The 22,662-nt window shown below is 45.7% G+C and overlaps 1 protein-coding gene across 1 annotated transcript in view; it reads right to left on the reverse strand.

Annotated features, from left to right (window-relative positions):
• Positions 1-735: 735 nt before the first annotated feature.
• The window catches only part of RAB30 (RAB30, member RAS oncogene family), a 38,020-nt gene continuing 16,093 nt past the window's right edge, over positions 736-22,662 (reverse strand). Inside the window, exons 2-5 of the mRNA XM_033146035.1 lie at positions 7,698-7,798; positions 5,592-5,675; positions 3,314-3,497; positions 736-1,215 (exon numbers count right to left, since the gene is read on the reverse strand). Of these exons, the coding sequence (XP_033001926.1) occupies positions 965-1,215; positions 3,314-3,497; positions 5,592-5,675; positions 7,698-7,790 (612 nt within the window). The 5' untranslated portion in view covers positions 7,791-7,798 and the 3' untranslated portion in view covers positions 736-964. The remainder of the gene's footprint in view (positions 1,216-3,313; positions 3,498-5,591; positions 5,676-7,697; positions 7,799-22,662) is intronic.

Below are 22,662 nucleotides of genomic sequence, written 5' to 3' on the forward strand. Positions count from 1 at the left end.
CAGAACGCTTATTTGTTCAGGTCAAGTTCGCAGAGGATTTTTAATACTCCTCTTTAATAAGCTAAAACCAACTCTTTCAACCCACGGAAATGGCATCCAGGCAAAATGAGGCCCATGGTGTAATTGTTTCTACCAGCAAAAAAAGGTTTTTTGTTTAGTTTTTACAATTGGCGCTTCCTACTGAACAGTTCCTGGCTTCTGTACAAAACAGAGCGGGCAGTAATGGATCGCATCTAAAATTTCGCCTGGGGGAAAAGTTAGCCAAACTATTAGTACCCAAAGAATTGAGAGAGCCAATCTCCACTCTTGTTGGTTTCAAAATATTGGCATCTCTATTTTTAACTTCCATGTCGATGAAAGTGTATGGACATGAGAGGCATTAACACTTATTTCCCACCCCAAGCCCCCCAAAAAGAAACATATTTTCAGGAGCTGTGCCCTAAAAACCAAATGATTTGGGCCATATCTATATACACAGGTCACTGCCTAGCTGGTAGGCTATGACCGCTGCATGATGGCTAATGTGCATTACACTTATTAAAAGGTCCGTTGGGGGGGCGGAGAATGGTACAACAGAGATATTGCATTACTCTGCAATTCCAAAGAAGTTTTCCTAGTTGCTTCCTGGAAGTGAAATGAAGACCTGGCTTCCGCTTGCCATCGGATACCTATAGCACCCTTGTGAATCCTCACCACCTCCAGATTACAGGGGAATTACATTTATATATATGTATGTATGTATTTATTTGTGTGTGTGTGTGTATATATATCTTAAAAAAATTAAACCAGGTTATATTTCTGCTACGCTGACCCCGCAGGCGAAGTGGGCAGCCTGCCATGCTTCAAGGTTGTGAACCTGACGACATCCGCCAGTCAGATTGGATTGAGGTGGCAGGAGCGGCCTTTGTCAAGACAGGCCTTGGTGAGAAGGAAGAGTCATAACCCTCGGGGGCTCGACTGGTTATCAGTTGAAATTGCAGCAAGTCAAATAGCTGATACTTTTCCCTTCCCCGGGCAACGGGGATTCCACATTGTTCACAAGCGTGTTTTGCCGCGCTTCGCCGATCAGCCGGCAAGCCAAGTCGAGAAAGAGTTTTTCCACGTTATCCGATTCTTTAGCCGAAGTCTCCAGATAGTACATGTCTTGGGCTTCGGAAAATTCCTCCGCTCTTTGTTGGGAGACTTCTCTTTTATCCGCTAAATCAATCTTGTTCCCTGCATAAACAAAGCAGACGGAGGAGATTAGCTTGACTGCAGAAGCCAACGAAAACTAAAAACCCCACCCTACAGAGCAGTGGAGGCTGGTCCATTAGGATGAATGGGGCACTGACCCACCAACCCTCAGCTACTCCCCACCTTGCCTGCCTTTTTATGACCAGCCCAGGCTGCCAGCTTCCTCCCTAGTCTCAGCCATGGGTGGGCAAACTAAGGCCCGGGGGCCAGATGCGGCCCAATCACCTTCTAAATCTGGCCTGCAGACGGTCCAGGAATCAGTGTGTTTTTACATGAGTAGAATGTATCCTTTTATTTGAAATGCATCTCTGGGTTATTTGTGGGGCCTGCCTGGTGTTTTTACATGAGTAGAATGTGTGCATTTATTTAAAATGCATCTCGGTTATTTGTGGGGCATAGGAATCCGTTCATATATTTTTTTTCAAAATATAGTCCTGCCCCCCACAAGGTCAGAGGGATAGTGGACCAGACCCCTGCTGAAAAAGTTTGCTGACCCCTCTCAGCGTTGCCTTTGCAGAACTCGACAGGAAGGAGGAGGGGCACAAAACCAGAATAACTCAGACTTCCAGATTTGTCATCCACACCCTCACCTTCCCAGGTATGGGCACTACCACAATCTAAAGGGGGTGGGCAGCAGCTCTGCATGCCTCCCATTTTCTCTCCCTGTCCCTTGCCTGTATTCAAGGGGTAAATGTGTTTCATACTATTAGGCTGCAGGCACAAAGCCAATGAGAAACAGCTGCGGTTCCATTGCAGCTGCCCAGCTGCCCTAACTAAGCCTCCCAAAACTAGCTCATCTTGGAATGGTAGAACTGTAGAGTTGGAAGGGACCCTGAAGGTCAGTTAGCACAACCCCCTGCAATGCAGGAATCTCAACTAAAGCATCTGCTTTCTGTCATCAAGTCCAATTATTTCAAACAGGAAAGAAAGCCTTAAGTTTTGTTGTAGCTTTTTTAAAATAAGACAAAAAGTGGTCAATATATCTATGTACAATCCCTGGTGCCCATTTTGTACCCCTGTCCCAACGCACTTAAACGACTGGAAGAGGCTCCATTTGAAAAGGAGCCAGCGGAGAAGATGCAGCCAAGCATGGGGAAGTGTCAAGCCAGTGAGGCCTCCTGGGAGCGGGGTGGGTGGAGAGAACCACATTACTTTTCTGGGTGATCAGAATAAAATTTCAGTGCTGAAAGAGCAGGTAGATGCAACCATGGGTTTCTGAGCTACAAGTGGGGGCTGCAACAAAATATTAAGGTGCAGGATACTCCAGTTCTGGAGACTTCATTTGATTCTCCCTCCCCATTTGCTCCCTCAGTCCTCACGAAGAAAAGCATTCCATGGCCACTGGGCTAATGCATTTCTCATTCAGCTATGTTTTTGGGGAAGCTGTTTCTCCCTTCCCCTTTTGCACTGTTTCCCTAGAGGGTGGGGTGGGGGGTTTGGTACGGGCAAATCTTGGGGTTTCCCTGAGCCTGCAGATGTTTCCTTCCTGTGCACAGATACTGGTGTTTTGGCTGCATAAGCAACGTCAATCACCTCTGAAAACTGGTCTCGTGCAGTTTTTCCAGTTGATTGATAAAGATGAAATGCAGCTGAGCTGCAATCCTGAGACTGGGGAGGGAGTCCCCTTAAATGAGGGGCTTGCGTCCAAGAAAATGGGCAGGGGGAGCAGGCTGCTCAGTTAATTTAAGAGAACGCTGCAATTTGTGGGCTTGCCGTCATGACGTACAAAACTCGCAAGAGAGGTGAAGCATGGAAGTCTGGACTCTTTCTCCTTCCTTCCCTGCTGTCCTTGAAAGTGGCCAGCCCTGCCTGCATGCAGCCTCTCCACCACTCCAATAAAATCTGCCAACGGCAATCAACAGCTCTATAAAATTGCTCCAGGAGCCGTTTGAGACCTTGGGCCTCCATATCCTTGCTAAAAATCGCTGGCATTAAGCATAGCTGTGTCCAAAGAAGGCAGGCCACACATATCTCCCTTCTGCAAATGCTTCCAATGGCCCTGTGCTCCTACTCCCCCCCCCCACAACTCTGCCACCCATGGATTTGCTATTAAGGCTCCTTTTGCATCAATGCCTCTTACCCACTAGGACGGTGATGACCTTATTGCTGGCGTACTGCTCTATCTCCCGCAGCCACTCTGGGAGGCATCGGAAGGACTCTTCACAGGTGATGTCATAGGTCAGTATTAATGCATTAGCACTGCGATAGTAACTTTGAGTAATGGACCGAAATCGCTCTTGTCCTGCCGTGTCCCAGATCTGCAGCTTTTTTTCCATAACAGGAGAGGAAAAATGATTGAGGTGGGTGGGTTGGAAGGAGAAAGTGACTGCATTAGTACAAAATCCTCAACTATAATGTCTCATTGACCCTAATTTCCTTCCCGAGAATGTCTCAGCATAGGCATTTTTTTTTCCGTATGCCACCCGATAAACTCAACCCCGTTTTAAGAATGTCGAAAAGTGCCTTGCTGGATCTGTTTAAAACAAGGTTGTATTACATTGTCAAAAGACCCACGGCTTCACGCTGAATTTTATTAGGAGAAATGGAAGGGATGGATCGCTCTCTCTTAGCTCCTTCCATGATTCATGATGATATAAACTTCTATCGTGCCCTGTCTGCTTTATGGCACAGACACAACCCTTTCTGCATTTTGAGATTTACAACAGGATGCATGAAGCTGAGATGACTCTTGGGCTGGGGTATTTTTGGGGGGTCGGGAGGGTTGTTGAGAGGGGAGCTGTTGCTGTTAATAATATTAATTTTTCTATCTTTATTTTATGTGAAAATTGTTTAATTCTGGTTGTGTACTTTTGATACTTTATTTATTGTTTATTACTACTTTTGCTATGTTTGTATTTATGTAATTCTTTTAAAGCCACCTTGAGCATGGTTTCAGCTATGGAAAAGCAACATACAAATAAAATTATGTATGTATGCATGACATCCACGGTGATTCTCCTTGGAGCAGCCCCATGTGGATATATGCATGCAAAGAGACTAGGCAGGTGGGCAGCCCTTCCGAGGCTGGGATAAGAAACGGGCTGCCCACCAGAAAAGGTCCCCTACCCTTGCCCTACAACAACTCAGTGTCCCTCCAGACTGGTGGGTTCCCCCCCCACACACACACCCCAGGTGTATTCTGCAACATGTCATTGAATCCAACAATATTCCATTAGTGCTCAACAACTTTTCTGTCCATTAAAGGTAAAGGGACCCCTGACCATTAGGTCCAGTCACGGACGACTCTGGGGTTGCGGCACTCATCTCGCTGTATTGGCCGAGGGAGCTGGCGTACAGCTTCCGGGTCATGTGGCCAGCATGACTAAGCCGCTTCTGGCGAACCAGACCAGCACACGGAAACGCTGTTTACCTTCCCGCTGGAGCGGTACCTATTTATCTACTTGCACTTTGACGTGCTTTCGAACTGCTAGGTTGGCAGGAGCAGGGACCAAGCAACGGGAGCTCACCCGGTTGCGGGGATTCGAACCGCCGACCTTCTGATCGGCAAGCCCTAGGCTCTGTGGTTTAACCCACAGCGCCACCCGCATCCCTTTCTGTCCATAGTTACACTGTTTTAAATATGGCAACCCTAGAATGTAAGATATTTCAGCAGGAAGTGAAGGGACATGCACCAAACTGAAGCAAAGCAGAATGTCCTTCCGAAAACCTTTGCAGGTGCAAATAATGTTGAATGCAGGAGCACGCATAACCAACCTGACCATATTAAGCACAAATAATATTGAATGCACAAAAAAGGGTGCTTGTAGGGGCCCTTAGGCAATCTGCACTTGCCATGCTATAGCAACCATTCACAATAACCCTTCCAAAGCCACCAGTATACTTATAGGTTGCCAGCTAAGCCCAGTAGTAGAGGCCATTTGTTAGACTCTGGATTGCCAGTGTTCACCTCCAACATGCAAAGCAAGTGCCAGGAGGGATTTTCAGTAGAGAGAAGCCACAGGTGGGAGAGTGTGATGCTTAACCCCTAGCCTCCCAGCCACTTTCCTCTACAATCTCTTTCTTAGTTGCCTTCTCCCAATTGATTGGGAAACCTGATCTTTGGTTCTTATGGGGTGGGGGTGCAGAGGCAGCGGGAAAGACAGGGGAAATGAGATACCTCTATGGGAATCCCCACTGCTGCCACAGGGAAGTTCCATATGAAGGGGCAACTCCTAGGATGCAGAGTTTTCATACATCACACTACATGGCGCCAATATGAGAGTTCCAATCCCAAAATCCCAGGTATTTCCCTGAGTGGTCATATAGTTTAACAGAGAAAACTGTTTTTCCTTATGTCATCTAACACATAAATCAACTCAAGGTGGAGTCAGAAAAAAAATAACCGAGCAAACCCTTACCTTTACTTTTTCACCATTTATCTCCACTGTCTTAATCATAAAGTCAACGCCGATGGTGGCTCCTTGCCCTGGTGGGAAAAGACCCTTGAGAAGGGAAAACAAACATTGTTCAAAAAACATTTTCAGCATAAGGAATGTTGGACATTTCACATTGCCATTGTCCAAGTGGAAGAATCTTGTGAACACTGATCAATGTTCTGACTTGAGGCTCTGTGTCATTACATGCATCTTCTGACTCTCTTCTTTACGGAAGGCTAGAGGGAAATTTTCAGATTTCCTGCAACAGTAGTATTTTGCTCAAGGCAACAGCCCTGCAGCACAATGGCAATCAATGAGCAAATTCCAGGCACCACCAAAAGGTCCAATTCTAGTTTTTTTTTTGCAGGCAAGGAGGCATCATTCAGTGGCTGGGGAATGTGGCCAAGGAGTTGACATCTGCAGTTCTGTGCACAGATGGTCTCCAGAGTCCCTCGGGGACATTGTCCTCCCTTCGTAAAGCGCTTAGACAATACTCTCCTGAGTTGCACACTTTGGATTTCATTTGGATTTCTCGTACACTGTTCTTCCTCGACCAGCTCGGAGAAACCACTTCACAAACCCCCACCACAAGCTACGGTTCTGCGGCTGGTTTTTCAGAAGATGGGGGGCCAAGTTGTGCAAATCCCATCTGACATGGAGGACTAGCCCACCGGAGGGGAAAAAAATAAAAAAATTGTCTGGAAGCTATCAGAGGTAGCTGAAAAAGCCCAAGTATTTCTCATTGAGTTAAATATGTGCAGGTTCTCTCTCACCCCCCAACTTTTTATACAGAAGAGATGTTTGGGTGGTTTTGTTCTCCCCCGTGTGCACAGCAAGCAAGATTTATGTTCCTTGCAAAGGAACACAAATCACCTGGAGATGTCTCCCAGAAACCGCCGAATCACAGCGGGTTCGGTCAGTCTGCAGTGCTCCCAGCAGAATTTTAAGTCGGCGCTGTTGGAACAGAGCAAGCAAGCAAGCAAGCAAGGACCAGCTGCCTCTTTTGTTAGCTCTGCACCACAACTTGTTCCTCTTGTTTCGTTGGGCACATCCATCCCTCAGAACACCTACAGGGACGGGCTGTATAAAGCTGGATAAGCTGGTGTTTTGATTCCCCCCACCCCCACTTCCCCGGGGGTGGGGGTGGGGGTCAACTTCGCTCCAGCCCCCATGGCAGGTTGCCCATAGAAAAGAGAATATTTCCAGGCACATTCTTTGAAAGGTCTCCACGGGGAAGAAGTGCTGACTGTTTAAGATGCAGAACTGCCAAGAAACATTCCGTGCGTTACGCAACCGCTCCTTTCTACCAGGCAAATGCAACGTCGCCATTGACCCTTTCAATGTCTTCTTGCACAGAAAGGGAAGGGGAAAGCCCATTTTTCTGTTGTTACTTTTCTTCCACCAAAGTGGGCATCACCTGCTCACAGAAATATAACAAGAGCCCATCTGGGTCTGCATCCTATGGGATGTCTGCAGCACAACAGCACGCTGCCCTGCAACTGGGTCATCTAGTCCAACCCCCCAGCGATGCAGGAACCACAGCTGAAGAATGGCCACCCATCCTGTGTTTAAACACCTCCAAGTTCAGTTCCTGTTTTGATGCTGCAACCCTCAAATGATGTGCATGGTCCAACAGGATTTCCCCAGCCTGTCTTCACCCATGAGGTTCGTCCTGCCCCCAAACCTAGCAGCAGCAGAGCCTGCAGTTCAAAGATGGAGAGACTGCAGCTCTTCAAATGCTGTTGGACTCCAACTCCCATAATCCCTGACAAGAGGCCAATCTGGCTGGGGATGATGGGAGTTGGAGTCCAAAAACATATGGAGTTCGCAATACTGGCCACCCTGATACAAGAATATGGGAACACCCGGAAGGTCACAGGCAAGCCACTCCTGCTTTGGCTGATGCCCAATCTTACTATACTGTATAATGGTACAGCCTGCCTCATACCAGGAGAAGATGGCCGAGGCTCTCCTGGGTCCTAGCTCCTTCCTCCTGCGCACTAACACATATATGAATGTGCTGCGTACACATCTGCCCTGTCCTTCTCGAATGCCCGAAGCATCAACAACACTGAAATGCCACCTTACCTGAGTAAACCGCCGCACTAAGCAGGTCTTCCCAACGCCAGCGTTCCCAATTAAAACTATTTTGAAGAGAAAGTCATAATCTTCCATACTCATTTACACAGCTGCAAGGGAAAGGAAAACAAGGAATTAAAAAAAGAAATCCCCAAAGGGCTTCCGTTGCAGTCGGTCTTCTCCAAAGGGCTTTAACTCCCGCTGGTTAAAGGAGCACCAGGTTTCCAGTAAAGCTCCCTGGAATCCACCGGCGATACAGAATCAGAAGCAAAATACATAAAAGGAGGGACGTTAGAAGACCCAGTGACTTATTTCATTATTGACGGACTTTGATCCTCCAGGTATTCAAGGCAAAGGTCACTGCGGTATTGGCAATTTCTCACCAGCACACAGAAGTCATGGCAGCACATGAACCCAGGAACTACTGCTGTCTATGCTCTGGTAACCTCTAGGTTAGATTACTGCAATGTCTTGTACGTAGGACTGCCCCTGAATTTGGCAACCAGGTTGCTCACCGGGCCAAAACAGTTTGAGCATATCACACCAATCTTGGCCCGACTGCACTGGCTACCAATTAGTTTCCGGGCCCAATTCAAAGTGCTGGTTTTGACCTATAAAGCCTTAAAGGGCTCCAGACTGCAATACCTCAAGAACCGCCTCTCCCCATATAAACCGACCCGGACTCTGTTATCATCCTCCGAGACCCTTCTTTGTGTGTCTCCTCCACATGAGGTCCAGAAGGTGGCAACACAAGAACAGGCCTTTTCTGTGGTGGCTCCCCAGGGAGGTTCGTCTGCGGCCTTCATTATACACCTTTAGGCTCCAGGTGAAAACATTCCTCTTCAACCAGGCCCTGACTAAATGACATTCAATGCCCTTTTAAATGTGCTGTGGGAACAGGGACTGTTTCGTGGTTTGTTGTTGTTCTTATTTATACTACGAATTTCGTGGTTTCAATATTGTAATTTTATATTTTGAACTGCCCTGGGATCTGTGGATGAAGGATGGTATGCAAATTTAATAAATAATAATATAGTTCCCTTATACAGCATTCAGAGCAACAGTTCCCAAACTCCTTTGGGCCACCAACCCTTTGGTTTCATAAACTTATCCCCAGTTCTCCCTAGCCTACAAAAAGCATTACAGTGGCACCTCTAGTTGCGGACTCGAACTGTTCCGGGGTGCTGTTCGCACCCCAAAAAGTCCACAGCTAGAGTGCTGCTTCTGCGCATACACGCGGCGCAATAGAGAGCTTCTGCGTGTGTGGCAAACCCGGAAGTACCGCAAACACTTCCGGGTTTGCTGCGTTCGTAACCTGAAAAGACGCAACATGAAGCGAATGCAACACGAGGTATGACTGTATTCAGAATAGCAGTCTGAACAACCCGCTAAGGAAGATAATAACAGAATTTGAGAAAAATTAAAACAGTAACAAGAGATTGCACATTTATTCAAAATCCAATTAAAACTACCAAGTTTAATTAATTCAACAACATTGGTGAATTTGATCCATTGATACCAGCTTTTCAAAGCCTGGTAGTCATTTACAACTCCAGCGTCCCCCTCTGCTGCCCCACCCACTTTGAGAACCATTGATTCAGAGACCATTGGGCCACCTAGCCAGCAATGGCTCCTCCATCTGCCCCAGGCTCTCAGGGAGAGAGAGGTCTTTGACAGCTCTGGCTATGTTGGCCTCCATATCCCTCGAGAGACAATGGAGTGCGCCTCCAGGGGTGAAATCAAACCACTGCATCACATAAGTGATCTCCCCGGGGGCACAAGCCTAGGCAGTGAGTATGGAGGTCCTGGGCTGCCCAGATGACAAGACCCCCCCTCTCGGTCTCGCTGATGTGGTCCAAAGGAAAGCAGAGCAAGACGTTTGGCACCAGCTGGGATGCAGGATTAGCCAGAAGGAGGCGTACAAGGGTACCAGAGATCTTTTTACCTAGAGATGCTGGGAGAGAAGGTGGTACAAAGGGCCACATCACACATTTACAAAGGCTCCCATGGATGGATCAGTGTTAGAAACTGGAATAGAAAAGCTAGGAGCTAAATGGCTCCTGGGACCTGGATTGTGGGCGCCAAAACAGAATGTCTAGTTGCCATGGTGGGGGGAAGTCAGCAACACTTTATTATTTTAATAAGCATGAACTAATACACAATTCACATAAGTGACACACTGTTAATATCACATTTTAACAGAAATCATTAATATATGTTTAATGTGTTTACAACAAAAAATATTGATACCATGCTTCAGTTTTCAAAACGCTCTACTCTCTATTGTTAAACTCCTTAACATATACAGGTTCAAAGCACATACATTTCAGTAATCCTTGAGTGTCAGCCAGGCACAAAAAATGGCACCCAGACTTTTTGAGGTGCTCGCAAATGGAGAATCTTTAAGTGTGAAATGCGCCTGGCGCCCTGCTAATTTCGAACCCTGGGGTGGATGTGGAAAGCAAGTTGGTAGCCCCCTTTGGAGCCAACTTTGTCATCTCAACCTCGTCACGCGAACATGGCTGCAACTGGACTTTGGCTTCAGCCAACTTGCTTCTCGCCTGTTGCTGTTTCTATCCTTCACTGACAACACCGCCATTACAGATGCAGCCATGCGTCACACTCAGTGCTCAGTGACCCTCGGGCAGCTCGAGGTATAAAACCTCAGACGGCAGCTCCTGGGTGTTGTTCAACTTTTTGTCTGTAATTGCACCGAAGCCACGGGATGGTTTTGGAAGAAGGCCTTCGGTTTCCCTCTGCTAAACACGGAAAGTTAATTCAGTGTTTAAAGCGGTAAGAAGAGCCCTGGTGGCTCAGACTGAAGGTCTATCTAGTCTGCTTCCCACAGCAGCCCCCAACCAGATGCCTCCAGGAAGACCAAAAGCAGGAAGTGGTGCAAGAGCCCTCTCTCGCTGTTCTTCTCTAGCATCTGGTACTCGGAGGCATGCTGCCTCTGTTTCTGGAAGTAGTATACTGCACAGTCAGCACGGTATCATGGTTAGAGTGTTTGGCTATGACCTGGGAGATTGGGGTCTGAATCCCTACTCAACCATGAAGCTCCCTGGGTGACCTTGGGCTCTTCCACTGTCTCTCAGCCTAAACTACCTTGCAGGGTTGCTGTGAGTACCACATACACCACCTAGAGCTCCTTGGAGCTAACCTTACCCTCCACGAATATGTCTTAAATCCCTGTTCAAAGCAGCCCGGAGATGTTCATGCATACCTCGTGGTAGCAAATTCCATATGGGCTGCGTGAAGATCACCTCCTTGGTCTATCCTGAACTCCCGCCAACATTCAGCGTCACTGAATGGCCCTGGGCTCTGATATTGTAAAAGAAATCTCTCTGATCACTTCATCCACTCTGCCCATTATCTTGAATGTTCCGTTTTATTATGTCTACTTGTTTGATTTTATTGGTATTGCAGTCATAACAGCCTCAACCAGAAGCCAACATCACTTTTGACTTTCAGGCATCTCCTGAATATTTTTTATTTAAATGCTTTGTGGCTGTTTAATTAGCCAGTCACTTTATTATTATTATTATTGTTATTATTATTATTATTATTAGTAGTAGTAGTAGTACACCACCCTGATAATTCATGATACAACAGTAAAGGGGTGTTTTTATGAATGAATAAAATAAATAAGAAAGATTATGAATACGTAAACCACTCAGAGTGTTAAAAAAAGTGGTAAATAAATCTTGTAAAATATCCATATACTGTATAAACTATCTGTGAACCCTGCCTTAGTCAGCCAAAAACTAGAAAAAACCAAATGCCTTTAGTGTTTCCTCTAGGGTAATGGCTCCCAATTAGCTAAGCACTGTGGACCCCCTGTTTTTCAAAAGCCAAGTTATGGACCCCCTACTTTTGAAAATCTGGTGACTTCCAATTCAGTGTATCTGAAGAAGTGTGCATGCACACAAAAGCTCATACCAAGAACAAACTTAGTTGGTCTCTAAGGTGCTACTGGAAGGAATTTTTTTATTTTATTTTGTTTAGACATCTCTTTGTCAGTTTTTGTCATGTGAATGGTGTCACCATACCTTCCAACATTCCTCAGTGCAAAACTGGGCCATACTCCCATGCGAGTCACATGACCCACGCGAGATCACAGCCCCCCAAAACAGGATATCCCCATTGACGGGGATATTTGGAGAAAAACGTGGAATATAAATGCAATAAATGAAACTGAATTTTGGTTGCTCTTCTCTTCACCTTTTCCAACATTGCATATATTGGAAAAGCGGGAACCAGAATGACACAATATTCCAAATGGGTCAGGACCACAGATGTACAGAAAGACATTATCACACGGTTCCTGCACACTGGATCAACGTTTGCATTGAGCAATCTACCATTACCCAAAATTTCTTTCCTGGTCAGCCACCACCAGCTCAGATCGCATCAATGCCATGTGACATTAGGAATTTATTTTATTTTACTATAAACAATCACTTGGAATGTAGAACATATCCCATTTGACATGTTGTGGCCCGTTTGCCCATTTTGGAGAGATCCTTTGGGAGCTCTCTGCAGTCTGCTTGAATCTTCGCAGTTTCATATAATTTGGGGCTATCCACAAACCAAAAAGACCTCACTGCTCTTTCCTGACTCCACTTCCAACCTGCTTTAACAAATAAAAACAATAGGGTCTTGCGCACTGGGGAAATTATCTAATTTAGCGTGGTCTGGGATTTCAAAAAATAAACACAGGTAACATTCGTGAGTCCATCAACTATAGTGAAGAAGATTCAATCACGTGCGAGGAAAAGCTTATATAAGCATACTGCTAGCAGCAGCGCTGTGCATGAGTTAATCAACTGCAGTAAACAAGATTAAATTAGCAAGGGTGGAGAAGTCCTTGGGGTACAGCAAAATCCCAACCCTTTGAAGCCTAAAGCTGGATTTGCAGGGCATCACATTAGAGATCACTATAGCTTGCAAAAGCCTTAAGAAGGTAAGAAGAGTCTGCTGGATCAGACCAATGGCCCACCCACTCCAGCATCGTGTTGTCAGGGTGGCCAACCAGATGCCCCACCGGTTTCCAGCAACTGGCATTCAGTACTACCTCCAACCACATGGGCAGAGCACAGCCACCCATGTCTAGTAGCCATTGAGAGCCTTACCCTCTGTGAATTTGCCTTGTATTTAAGCACTAGCCTGGTAGCCAAAGGTGAACAGGAATTGCACGCAGGCAACACTTTACAGCACTTTACATCAGCTGTGCCTGTGAGCCTCTTTGCGCTTTCCCCCACCCTTCCCCTTGAATGTGCGTGACTGGCTTCTTTTCAGCTATTGCATGTGTCAGGGCCACACAGATAAGGATGATCCTTTGTCCCTGTCTGTGCAGACACAGGGGGAAAGGACACCCAGAGGAAAAATACTAAAGGGGGCAGGGGGACTAAGCTGGTTTTATTGGAAGCAGAAGGCAAAGAGCAGCCAAAACACATTCTGAAAAGGAGAAGGGGGGGGGGAGAGAGAGTAAGATGGAAACACCCATCTCCAAAGTCTAAATATTTCTTGGAAATCTTCCTGGCTGCTGCAGATGCATTTCTGGCCTCTGGAATGTGGTGTCAGGGTTGTTACAAGCACTCACAGCTGGCCAGAACAATCAGCTCCCTTGGAGAAGATTGCCAAAGGTCCAGGGCAAATAGAAAACCAACAGACCCTTTGACCCAGGTGCACAATTGCTACAAAGCATACTGATGAAAAGACTGGCTTTTAGGGATACTATGAAAACAGCTGAAACACTGCTTCAGAAAATGAGGGTGGGAGTGCAAGAAAGACCAAGGCTCTGCCAGGTTTAGATTTCTTCTCTGCCACAAAGCAATGTCTGAGTAAGTTCAGGGACTAGATGAATTCAAGCTATATAAATATTAAGCCCTATCACATGGCCATAAAATTCTGCAGTAAGAGCCAAATTATGTGCTGCTCCAGAAATCCATTATTCTGCTATTGCTGCTACCTGTTTGGCTATGCAGAGCACTAGAATCACACCTGTTGAGTGCTGGGGGGGTCAGATTCAGCATTCGGTTTTCATTAGTTTGTTTTCAGTCATAAGGACCAGGAACTTGTGCTCTCTCGCTCTCTGTCAAATTCTGTGCTTGCAGAAAAGTGTAAGCATCACTCTATATTTATGATTGTGTACGTTTTATTGCCTTCGCAAGCCGTGTTTCTCCCAGCAAAGAGCCCAAGGCAACGTACATGTTTCCCCCATGCAGTCTCCCATCCTGGCACTGACCCAACCTGGACCTTCTTAGCATCTGCAAGGTGTTCACCTCCTCTGCCTTCAGACCACGCCCTGGGATCTTACGCTGCAGAGATCTCTGCAGTGACTAACCCCATCTCTTCTTGTGTTCACCTGGAATGTTGCTGCTGTCAGGAGGCCGGATGTTTGGCTATGAACAGCTGCTAACGGGACACAACAGAGCAGTCCTGCTCCATGCCTCTTCCAAACCACCACCGAAGCTCCAAGGCTCAAGGGTGTCAGAAAAAGCACGTCTCAAAACACTTCCCCGGTTTGGGCAGACTTACTTCAGGATGTTGTCTAGACAAAGGAACTGAATGCCTCCCCTCTCTCTTTGCACCCCAGGCGTGTACAGGGAAGGAAGGAACCTGGGCTCCGTCCCTCACCACGCCGGCGTGCAGAATATCTGCCCAGGAACAGGAACGCAGAGAGGAGGAGTCAGAGGGAGCAGCCAGGCTGTCGGTCAGCCAGAGCATGCATGCTGCTTGTGGAGAAAAGCCAGCATCAGAGTATATTCCCCATTATGCGCTCTGAGGTGGCTGGCTGCAGAAAAGGGAGGAGAGGGGGAAATGTAGAAAATAAAAGTTTTCAGATGCAGTAGAGCCTGAAATGCTAACTCACTATGTGTGTGAGAGAAAGGGAAGGGGGCCGGTGGCACTATGGGCATGTGGCTCTTTTTGCTGAGGGACGACGTCTCTTGCAGAATTGTGGATTTTTTTTTATGGCTACACACTAGCCAGGCTTTAAGTTTTTTTACTCATTTATTACATCTCTCCCAACACTTAATCCAAAGAGCTCAGCTCAGCACGCATGGTTCTCCCCAACATACACATGATTATTTTTTATTTTATTTTTTGCCCTTTCTGGGCTCTTTTAGGGCTGTTTCTACATTTTTTAAGTTACAGGTGGGTAGCCGTGTTGGTCTGCCATAGTCAAAACAAAATCGAAAATTCTTTCTAGTAGCACCTTAGAGACCAACTGAGTTTGTTCCTGGTATGAGCTTTCGTGTGCATGCACACTTCTTCAGATACACCATTCTTTCTAGTAGCACCTTAGAGACCAACTGAGTTTGTTCCTGGTATGAGCTTTCGTGTGCATGCACACTTCTTCAGATACACGTGTATCTGAAGTGTGCATGCACACGAAAGCTCATACCAGGAACAAACTCAGTTGGTCTCTAAGGTGCTACTAGAAAGAACGTGTATCTGAAGAAGTGTGCATGCACACGAAAGCTCATACCAGGAACAAACTCAGTTGGTCTCTAAGGTGCTACTAGAAAGAATTTTCGATTGGTGTATCTGAAGAAGTGTGCATGCACACGAAAGCTCATACCAGGAACAAACTCAGTTGGTCTCTAAGGTGCTACTAGAAAGAATTTTCGATTTTGTTTCTACATTTTTTAAGTCACTTCCAGGTTCAACGTGATGCACGCATGCATGGGTTGTGTGTCAATCTGATGCATGTAAATGGGGAGTTGCCTGTGTAGCAAGCTTGGGGAGAAATGCTCCTGGTTTTGCAGACAGGTTGTGCATGTGGTTTTCTTCAGCACCTGAATTTCCAAGCAGCCTAAGCGCTTTGGAGGTCTCTGTTTCAGTCCAAAGCCCTGTGGAGAGATGGTGCTTTGGCCTGGACAAGTGCTGAATCTGTGTCCAAATACTGTCTGCTTCAGGTCTTTATTTGTGACCCTTCCAAAACTCCTCCACACCCCTAAGATGAAGCACTGAAACACCCCAAGTTATGCTAATAAAGTATTATTCTGCTGATGTGAAGAATGAATGACAGATAACATCTGGACAGCAAAATGATGCTCCAATTCCATTAGTCTCAAGATTCCTGATTCTCACCTGCACCTTCACAAGCATCACTTGCAAAGTTGCTACTCACTTCTTGAAAGGAGAGAAGTGTTGCCAGACCCCTCCTCTGGGTGGCTTGAGACAACCCACAGATACCTCAGAGGAGCCATTTCCTGAAGCAGCAGAAAACCACAGGAGGAAACATCTTTTAAATCCCAGAAGGACAATTTAGCCTCGGCACAGAGGGGAAGAGAGAGCCAGATGAAGGCTAAAACCATCTTGCCCTTTTCACACAGAAAGAGAAGCCAAGAGTGTGTTGCTTTCTTAAAGTAAAATAAAAAAATACTGTGACAGGAGACTAAGCAGCCAGAAAAATGAAAAATGCAAACTGAAAGCCGCAAACTTGGCTTCTGAGCATCATCAGCTCAGGCCTGGTTCCGACACAAGGCTAAAGGCCAACTACACATGTCCAGGAAAGGAGGGGGGGAGTGCATGGTCACCACTGACCTACATCTCCTCCCATACGGTAGTGATTATTTACAGAGCCAAGACAGTGCAGTGGTTAGAGTTGGGCATGGGCCAAGGAGAGGCCACATGTCCAACTTTAGAAAAGGACTGTTGTCTGTTGGAAGGGATGGCCGGGCTGAGTTTGTATTGGGAGAAGCCTAAGAACAAGAAACTTCAACTGTTCCAATATGGAGCAGCCGGATTCCTGGCTGGGGTTCTGTTTAGAATTCGCATAACCCCAGTTTTGAAACAGCACCAGTGAAACCCAGCTTGCTCCCGGGTACAATTCAATATGCTCACATTAGCGTTTAAAGCCTTAAACAACTAAGACCCCCAAGTATCTGAAAAAGCACCCCCTTCCCTGTGGACCCTTCTTAGATGTTAACATTGGCATCCGCAGATGCTTGCGGGCATGTCGCCCAAGAGAGGGCATTCTCTGTGGTCGCCCCAAAGTTGTGGAATTCTGGTTTCTTCACCATGCAGCTTTCAGCTGAAGACACTTTATCTTTATTGTGGCCTTTGACACCAGAGATTTATATTACTGCATGCCACCCCAATCTCCAAGTGGTGCAAAATTCCAGGGATTCCGGGTGCTTTTACCCGGGGTTCATATTTCCTTTGGAATAAGAGACAGCAGAGACTGTGGTGTCTTTATGATATATGGTTTATTTACACATATATACAACCTGAGCTGACGATGGAGAGGCTCACAGCATTAGCACCCCAAGAGGGTCTTGCTTCACCCATAGCCACAGCCTTGGAGATATATATATATATATATATATATATATATATATATATATGTATACCATCTGTGTAAACTACAGAGACAGTAGGAAAAAATACAAAAATGCAATAAAGCATTGTTATATAAAAAGACGGGGGCACAGCTTAATAATCAGGGAAACCCATGGAGGAGTTCCAGTTACAGGTGGGTAGCCGTGTTGGTCTGCCATAGTCAAAACAAAATCGAAAATTCTTTCTAGTAGCACCTTAGAGACCAACTGAGTTTGTTCCTGGTATGAGCTTTCGTGTGCATGCACACTTCTTCAGATACACTGAAACAGAAGTCACCAGATCCTTAAATATAGTGAGGGAGTGGGGAGGGGTATTGCTCAGAAGGGTGGTGGGAATGGGTGATCAGCTGATAGGTGTGGAAAACCTGTGGACGACTCTTAACGGCTGTAATTAGTCTTGCAGGGAAAGGCAAGTGGTGAGATGGCTAAAGATAGCTTTGTTATGTATAATGAGATAAGAATCCAATGTCTTTGTTCAGACCAGGTTTCTCCGTGGTTTTAAGTTTGGTGATTAGTTGTAATTCAGCCACTTCTCTTTCCAGTCTATTTCTGAAATTTCTTTGTATTAAGAAATTTGTCCAATATATTGGACAAACAGGCCAAACCCTACGCCAAAGGATAAATGGACATAAATCTGATATCAGGAATCACAAGACAGAGAAACCAGTAGGAGAACACTTCAATCTCCCAGGACATTCTATAAAAGATCTCAAAGTAGCTGTCTTAATACAAAGACAAGGCAGTGATCCCTTCATGGATCACTGCCTTGTCGTGGCGAAGGGGCTTGAATTACTCAGGGAAGCTATGAGCTATGCCGTGCAGGGCCACCCAAGATGGACAGGTCATAGTGGAGAGTTTGGACCAAATGTGATCCACCTGGAGGAGGAACTGGCAACCCACTCCAGTATCCCTGCCAAGAAAACTCCATGGACAAAGACAACAGGCATATAAAAGATATGACGCTGGAAGATGAGCCCCTCAGGTCGGAAGGCGTCCAACATGCTACTGGGGAAGAGCGGAGGACAAGTACAAGTAGATCCAAAGCTGATGAAGCGGCTGGGCCAAAACCGAAAGGACACTCAGTTGCGGATATGCCTGGAAGCGAAAGGAAAGTCCAATGCTGTAAAGAAAAGTATTGCATAGGAACCTGGAATGTAAGAACCATGAACCTTGGTAAGCTGGATGTGGTCAAAAATGAGATGGCAAGAATAAACATTGACATCCTAGGCATCAGTGAACTAAAATGGACGGGAATGGGCGAATTCAGTTCAGATGACTATCATATCTACTACTGCGGGCAGGAATCCCGTAAAAGAAATGGAGTGGCCCTCATAGTCAACAAAAGAGTGGCGAAAGCTGTACTGGGATGCAATTTCAAAAATGATAGATTGATCTCGATACGAATCCAAGGCAGTCCTTTTAACATCACAGTAATCCAAGTTTATGCACCAACTTCCAGTGCTGAAGAAACTGAAATTGACCAATTCTATGAAGACTTACAACACCTTATAGAAATGACACCAAAGAAGGATGTTCTTCTCATTATAGGGGATTGGAATGCTAAAGTAGGGAGTCAAGAGATAAAAGGAACAACTGGCAAGTTTGGCCTTGGAGTTCAAAATGAAGCAGGGCAAAGGCTAATAGAGTTCTGTCAGGAGAACAAGCTGGTCATCACAAACACTCTTTTCCAACAACACAAGAGACGACTCTACACATGGACATCACCAGATGGGCGACATCGAAATCAGATTGATTATATTCTCTGCAGCCAAAGATGGAGAAGCTCTATACACTCAGCAAAAACAAGACCTGGAGCTGACTGTGGCTCTGATCATCAGCTTCTTATAGCAAAATTCCAGCTTAAACTGAAGAAAGTAGGAAAAACCACTGGGCCAGTAAGATACAATCTAAATCAAATTCCTTATGAATACACAGTTGAAGTGAAAAACAGGTTTAAGGACTTAGATTTGGTGGATAGAGTGCCTGAAGAACTGTGGATGGATGCTCGTAACATTATACAGGAGGCAGCAACGAAAACCATCCCAATGAAAAAGAAATGCAAGAAAGCAAAGTGGCTGTCCAATGAGGCCTTAAAAATAGCGGGGGAGAGAAGGCAAGCAAAATGCGAGGGAGATAGTGAAAGATACAGGAAATTGAATGCAGATTTCCAAAGAATAGCAAGGAGAGACAAGAGGGCCTTTTTAAACGAGCAATGCAAAGAAATAGAGGAAAATAACAGAATGGGAAAAACCAGAGATCTGTTCAAGAAAATTGGAGATATGAAAGGAACATTTCGTACAAAGATTACCACAATTAAGGACAAAAGTGGAAAGGACCTAACAGAAGCAGAAGACATCAAGAAGAGGTGGCAAGAATACACAGAGGAACTATACCAGAAAGATATAGATGTCTCATACACCCCAGGTAGTGTGGTTGCTGACCTTGAGCCAGACATCCTGGAGAGTGAAGTCAAATGGGCCTTAGAAAGCCTCGCTAACAACAAGGCCAGTGGAAGTGATGATATTCCAGCTGAACTATTTAAAATCCTAAAAGATGATGCTGTTAAGGTGCTACACTCAATATGCCAACAAGTTTGGAAAACTCAGCAGTGGCCAGAGGATTGGAGAAGATCAGTTTACATCCCAATCCCAAAGAAGGGCAGTGCCAAAGAATGCTCTAACTACCGCACAATTGCACTCATTTCACACGCTAGCAAGGTTATGCTTAAAATTCTACAAGGCAGGCTTAAGCAGTACGTGGACCGAGAACTCCCAGAAGTGCAAGCTGGATTTCGAAGGGGCAGAGGAACCAGAGACCAAATTGCAAACATGCGCTGGATTATGGAGAAAGCTAGAGAGTTCCAGAAAAACATCTACTTCTGCTTCATTGACTACGCAAAAGCATTTGACTGTGTCGACCACAGCAAACTATGGAAAGTTCTTAAAGAAATGGGAGTGCCTGATCACCTCATCCGTCTCCTGAGAAATCTGTATGTGGGACAAGAAGCTACAGTTAGAACTGGATATGGAATAACTGATTGGTTCAAAATTGGGAAAGGAGTACGACAAGGCTGTATATTGTCTCCTGGCTTATTTAACTTATATGCAGAATTCATCATGCGAAAGGCTGGGCTGGATGAATCCCAAACCGGAATTAAGATTGCCGGAAAAAATATCAACAACCTCAGATATGCTGATGATACAACCTTGATGGCAGAAAGTGAGGAGGAATTGAAGAACCTTTTAATGAGGGTAAAAGAGGAGAGCGCAAAATATGGTCTGAAGCTCAACATCAAAAAAACTAAGATCATGGCCACTGGTCCCATCACCTCCTGGCAAATAGAAGGGGAAGAAATGGAGGCAGTAAGAGATTTCACTTTCTTGGGTTCCATGATCACAGCAGATGGTGACAGCAGTCACGAAATTAGAAGACGCCTGCTTCTTGGGAGAAAAGCAATGACAAACCTAGACAGCATCTTAAAAAGCAAAGACATCACCTTGCCAACAAAGGTCCGTATAGTTAAAGCTATGGTTTTCCCAGTAGTAATGTACGGAAGTGAGAGCTGGACCATCAAGAAGGCTGATCGCCGAAGAATTGATGCTTTTGAATTATGGTGCTGGAGGAGACTCTTGAGAGTCCCATGGACTGCAAGAAGATCAAACCTATCCATTCTCAAGGAAATCGGCCCTGAGTGCTCACTAGAAGGACAGATCCTGAAGTTGAGGCTCCAGTACTTTGGCCACCTCATGAGAAGAGAAGACTCCCTGGAAAAGACCCTGATGTTGGGAAAGATGGAGGGCACAAGGAGAAGGGGACGACAAAGGATGAGATGGTTGGACAGTATTCTCGAAGCTACTAACATGAGTTTGGCCAAACTGCGGGAGGCAGTGAAGGATAGGCGTGCCTGGCGTGCTCTGGTCCATGGGGTCACGAAGAGTCGGACACGACTGAACGACTGAACAACAACAACAACAATACAAAGAAATTTCAGAAATAGACTGGAAAGAGAAGTGGCTGAATTACAACTAATCACCAAACTTAAAACCACGGAGAAACCTGGTCTGAACAAAGACATTGGATTCTTATCTCATTATACATAACAAAGCTATCTTTAGCCATCTCACCACTTGCCTTTCCCTGCAAGACTAATTACAGCCGTTAAGAGTCGTCCACAGGTTTTCCACACCTATCAGCTGATCACCCATTCCCACCACCCTTCTGAGCAATACCCCTCCCCACTCCCTCACTATATTTAAGGATCTGGTGACTTCTGTTTCAGTGTATCTGAAGAAGTGTGCATGCACACGAAAGCTCATACCAGGAACAAACTCAGTTGGTCTCTAAGGTGCTACTAGAAAGAATTTTCGATTTTGTTTTGACCATGGAGGAGTTGCATCTTCAAATATGTCTACAGTAACTGGTGGCGCTTTCCAACAGGCAGGGGAAAGAGAGTTCAAAGTTATGCAGAATAAATCATGTAAACTAGTTAAAAATTAAAGCATAATTTATGCAAAAATAAGAGAAATGATGCAAAGTTGCCCAGTTTGCATGATTAATATCCAAGAGGTTATTCCTTTCCATCTGCCCCACCCCCCGCCATTTTATCCTCACAACAATCCTGGAAGGTAGACTGGGACAGTTCAAAGTCACCTTGTGAGATTCACTGTTGAGTCAGGCTTTGAGTTTGGGCACCTCCTTCCTCCTCCTCAGTCGTCCCCAACATACAAGTCCCAGCCTCCCATCCCAGCATCTGCAGATTCCAAACCTGCAAGGACTCTGTGGCTCTTCTCTCTTACATTTGTTCATCATCTAGCTGTGCTCCTGCATTCCCCCCTCACCTCCTCAAAAAGCAATATACAGTAGTCCCTTTCTCAAAATGTAGATAGATGCTGTTCTACCTGAGCTCAGGAGCCTTGCCAGGAGCAAGAAGGCAGCCAAGCAGATACAGATGTTGGCTAGATATGTTCTCTCATAGCCAAGGACATCAGAGATGAGATGTCTGCAACCACCCATTACACGGTCTAGCCATTAACTTAAAACATCGAGATAGCTTCTCTCTCTGTAGTCGCCGCATCTCCCGACTTGGATCCTAAATGTAGTCTGGCTCTGTGGCTGTCTTTAGCTCTCAAAGGAGAGAGGGATGAAAGACTTACTGAAAAGTAAACCCAAGATTGCACTGTAAAAGACTGAGGAACACAGGTATAGCCATCTTCAACCTTTTCAGGCAAAGACCTTATCTTTACCCCTAACATTCAAAAAGGGACCCATTTAAAATTTTAAGCTGTATGTTTGTCTTTCTCCCATCTCTTCCAATCCACTCCCAGACATTTTAAACTCATCCTCTGTGTCCCTCTCCCTCTGCTACCCCCCTCTTCCTTGGAACAATTTGAAGAAAGCAAGAATGAAAATGGTCCTGGCGCTAGTGGTCTGACCCACCTTGGGTTGGGGGCTGCTGGACCCTGTTATGGGTCACCACCCAACAGCCAAAAAACCATGATCAAGCCTGCAGTGCTATACCTGGAAGGAAGATGCAATGATCTCAATGGACTTGCTTCCACGTAAGCATGCAAAGAGATGTCACAAGTGATAACCAATTACATTACTTTCCGAAGACATCTGAAGGC

The sequence above is a fragment of the Lacerta agilis genome, chromosome 4 (genome assembly GCF_009819535.1).
Source record: "Lacerta agilis isolate rLacAgi1 chromosome 4, rLacAgi1.pri, whole genome shotgun sequence".
Classification (NCBI taxonomy): Eukaryota; Metazoa; Chordata; class Lepidosauria; order Squamata; family Lacertidae; genus Lacerta; species Lacerta agilis.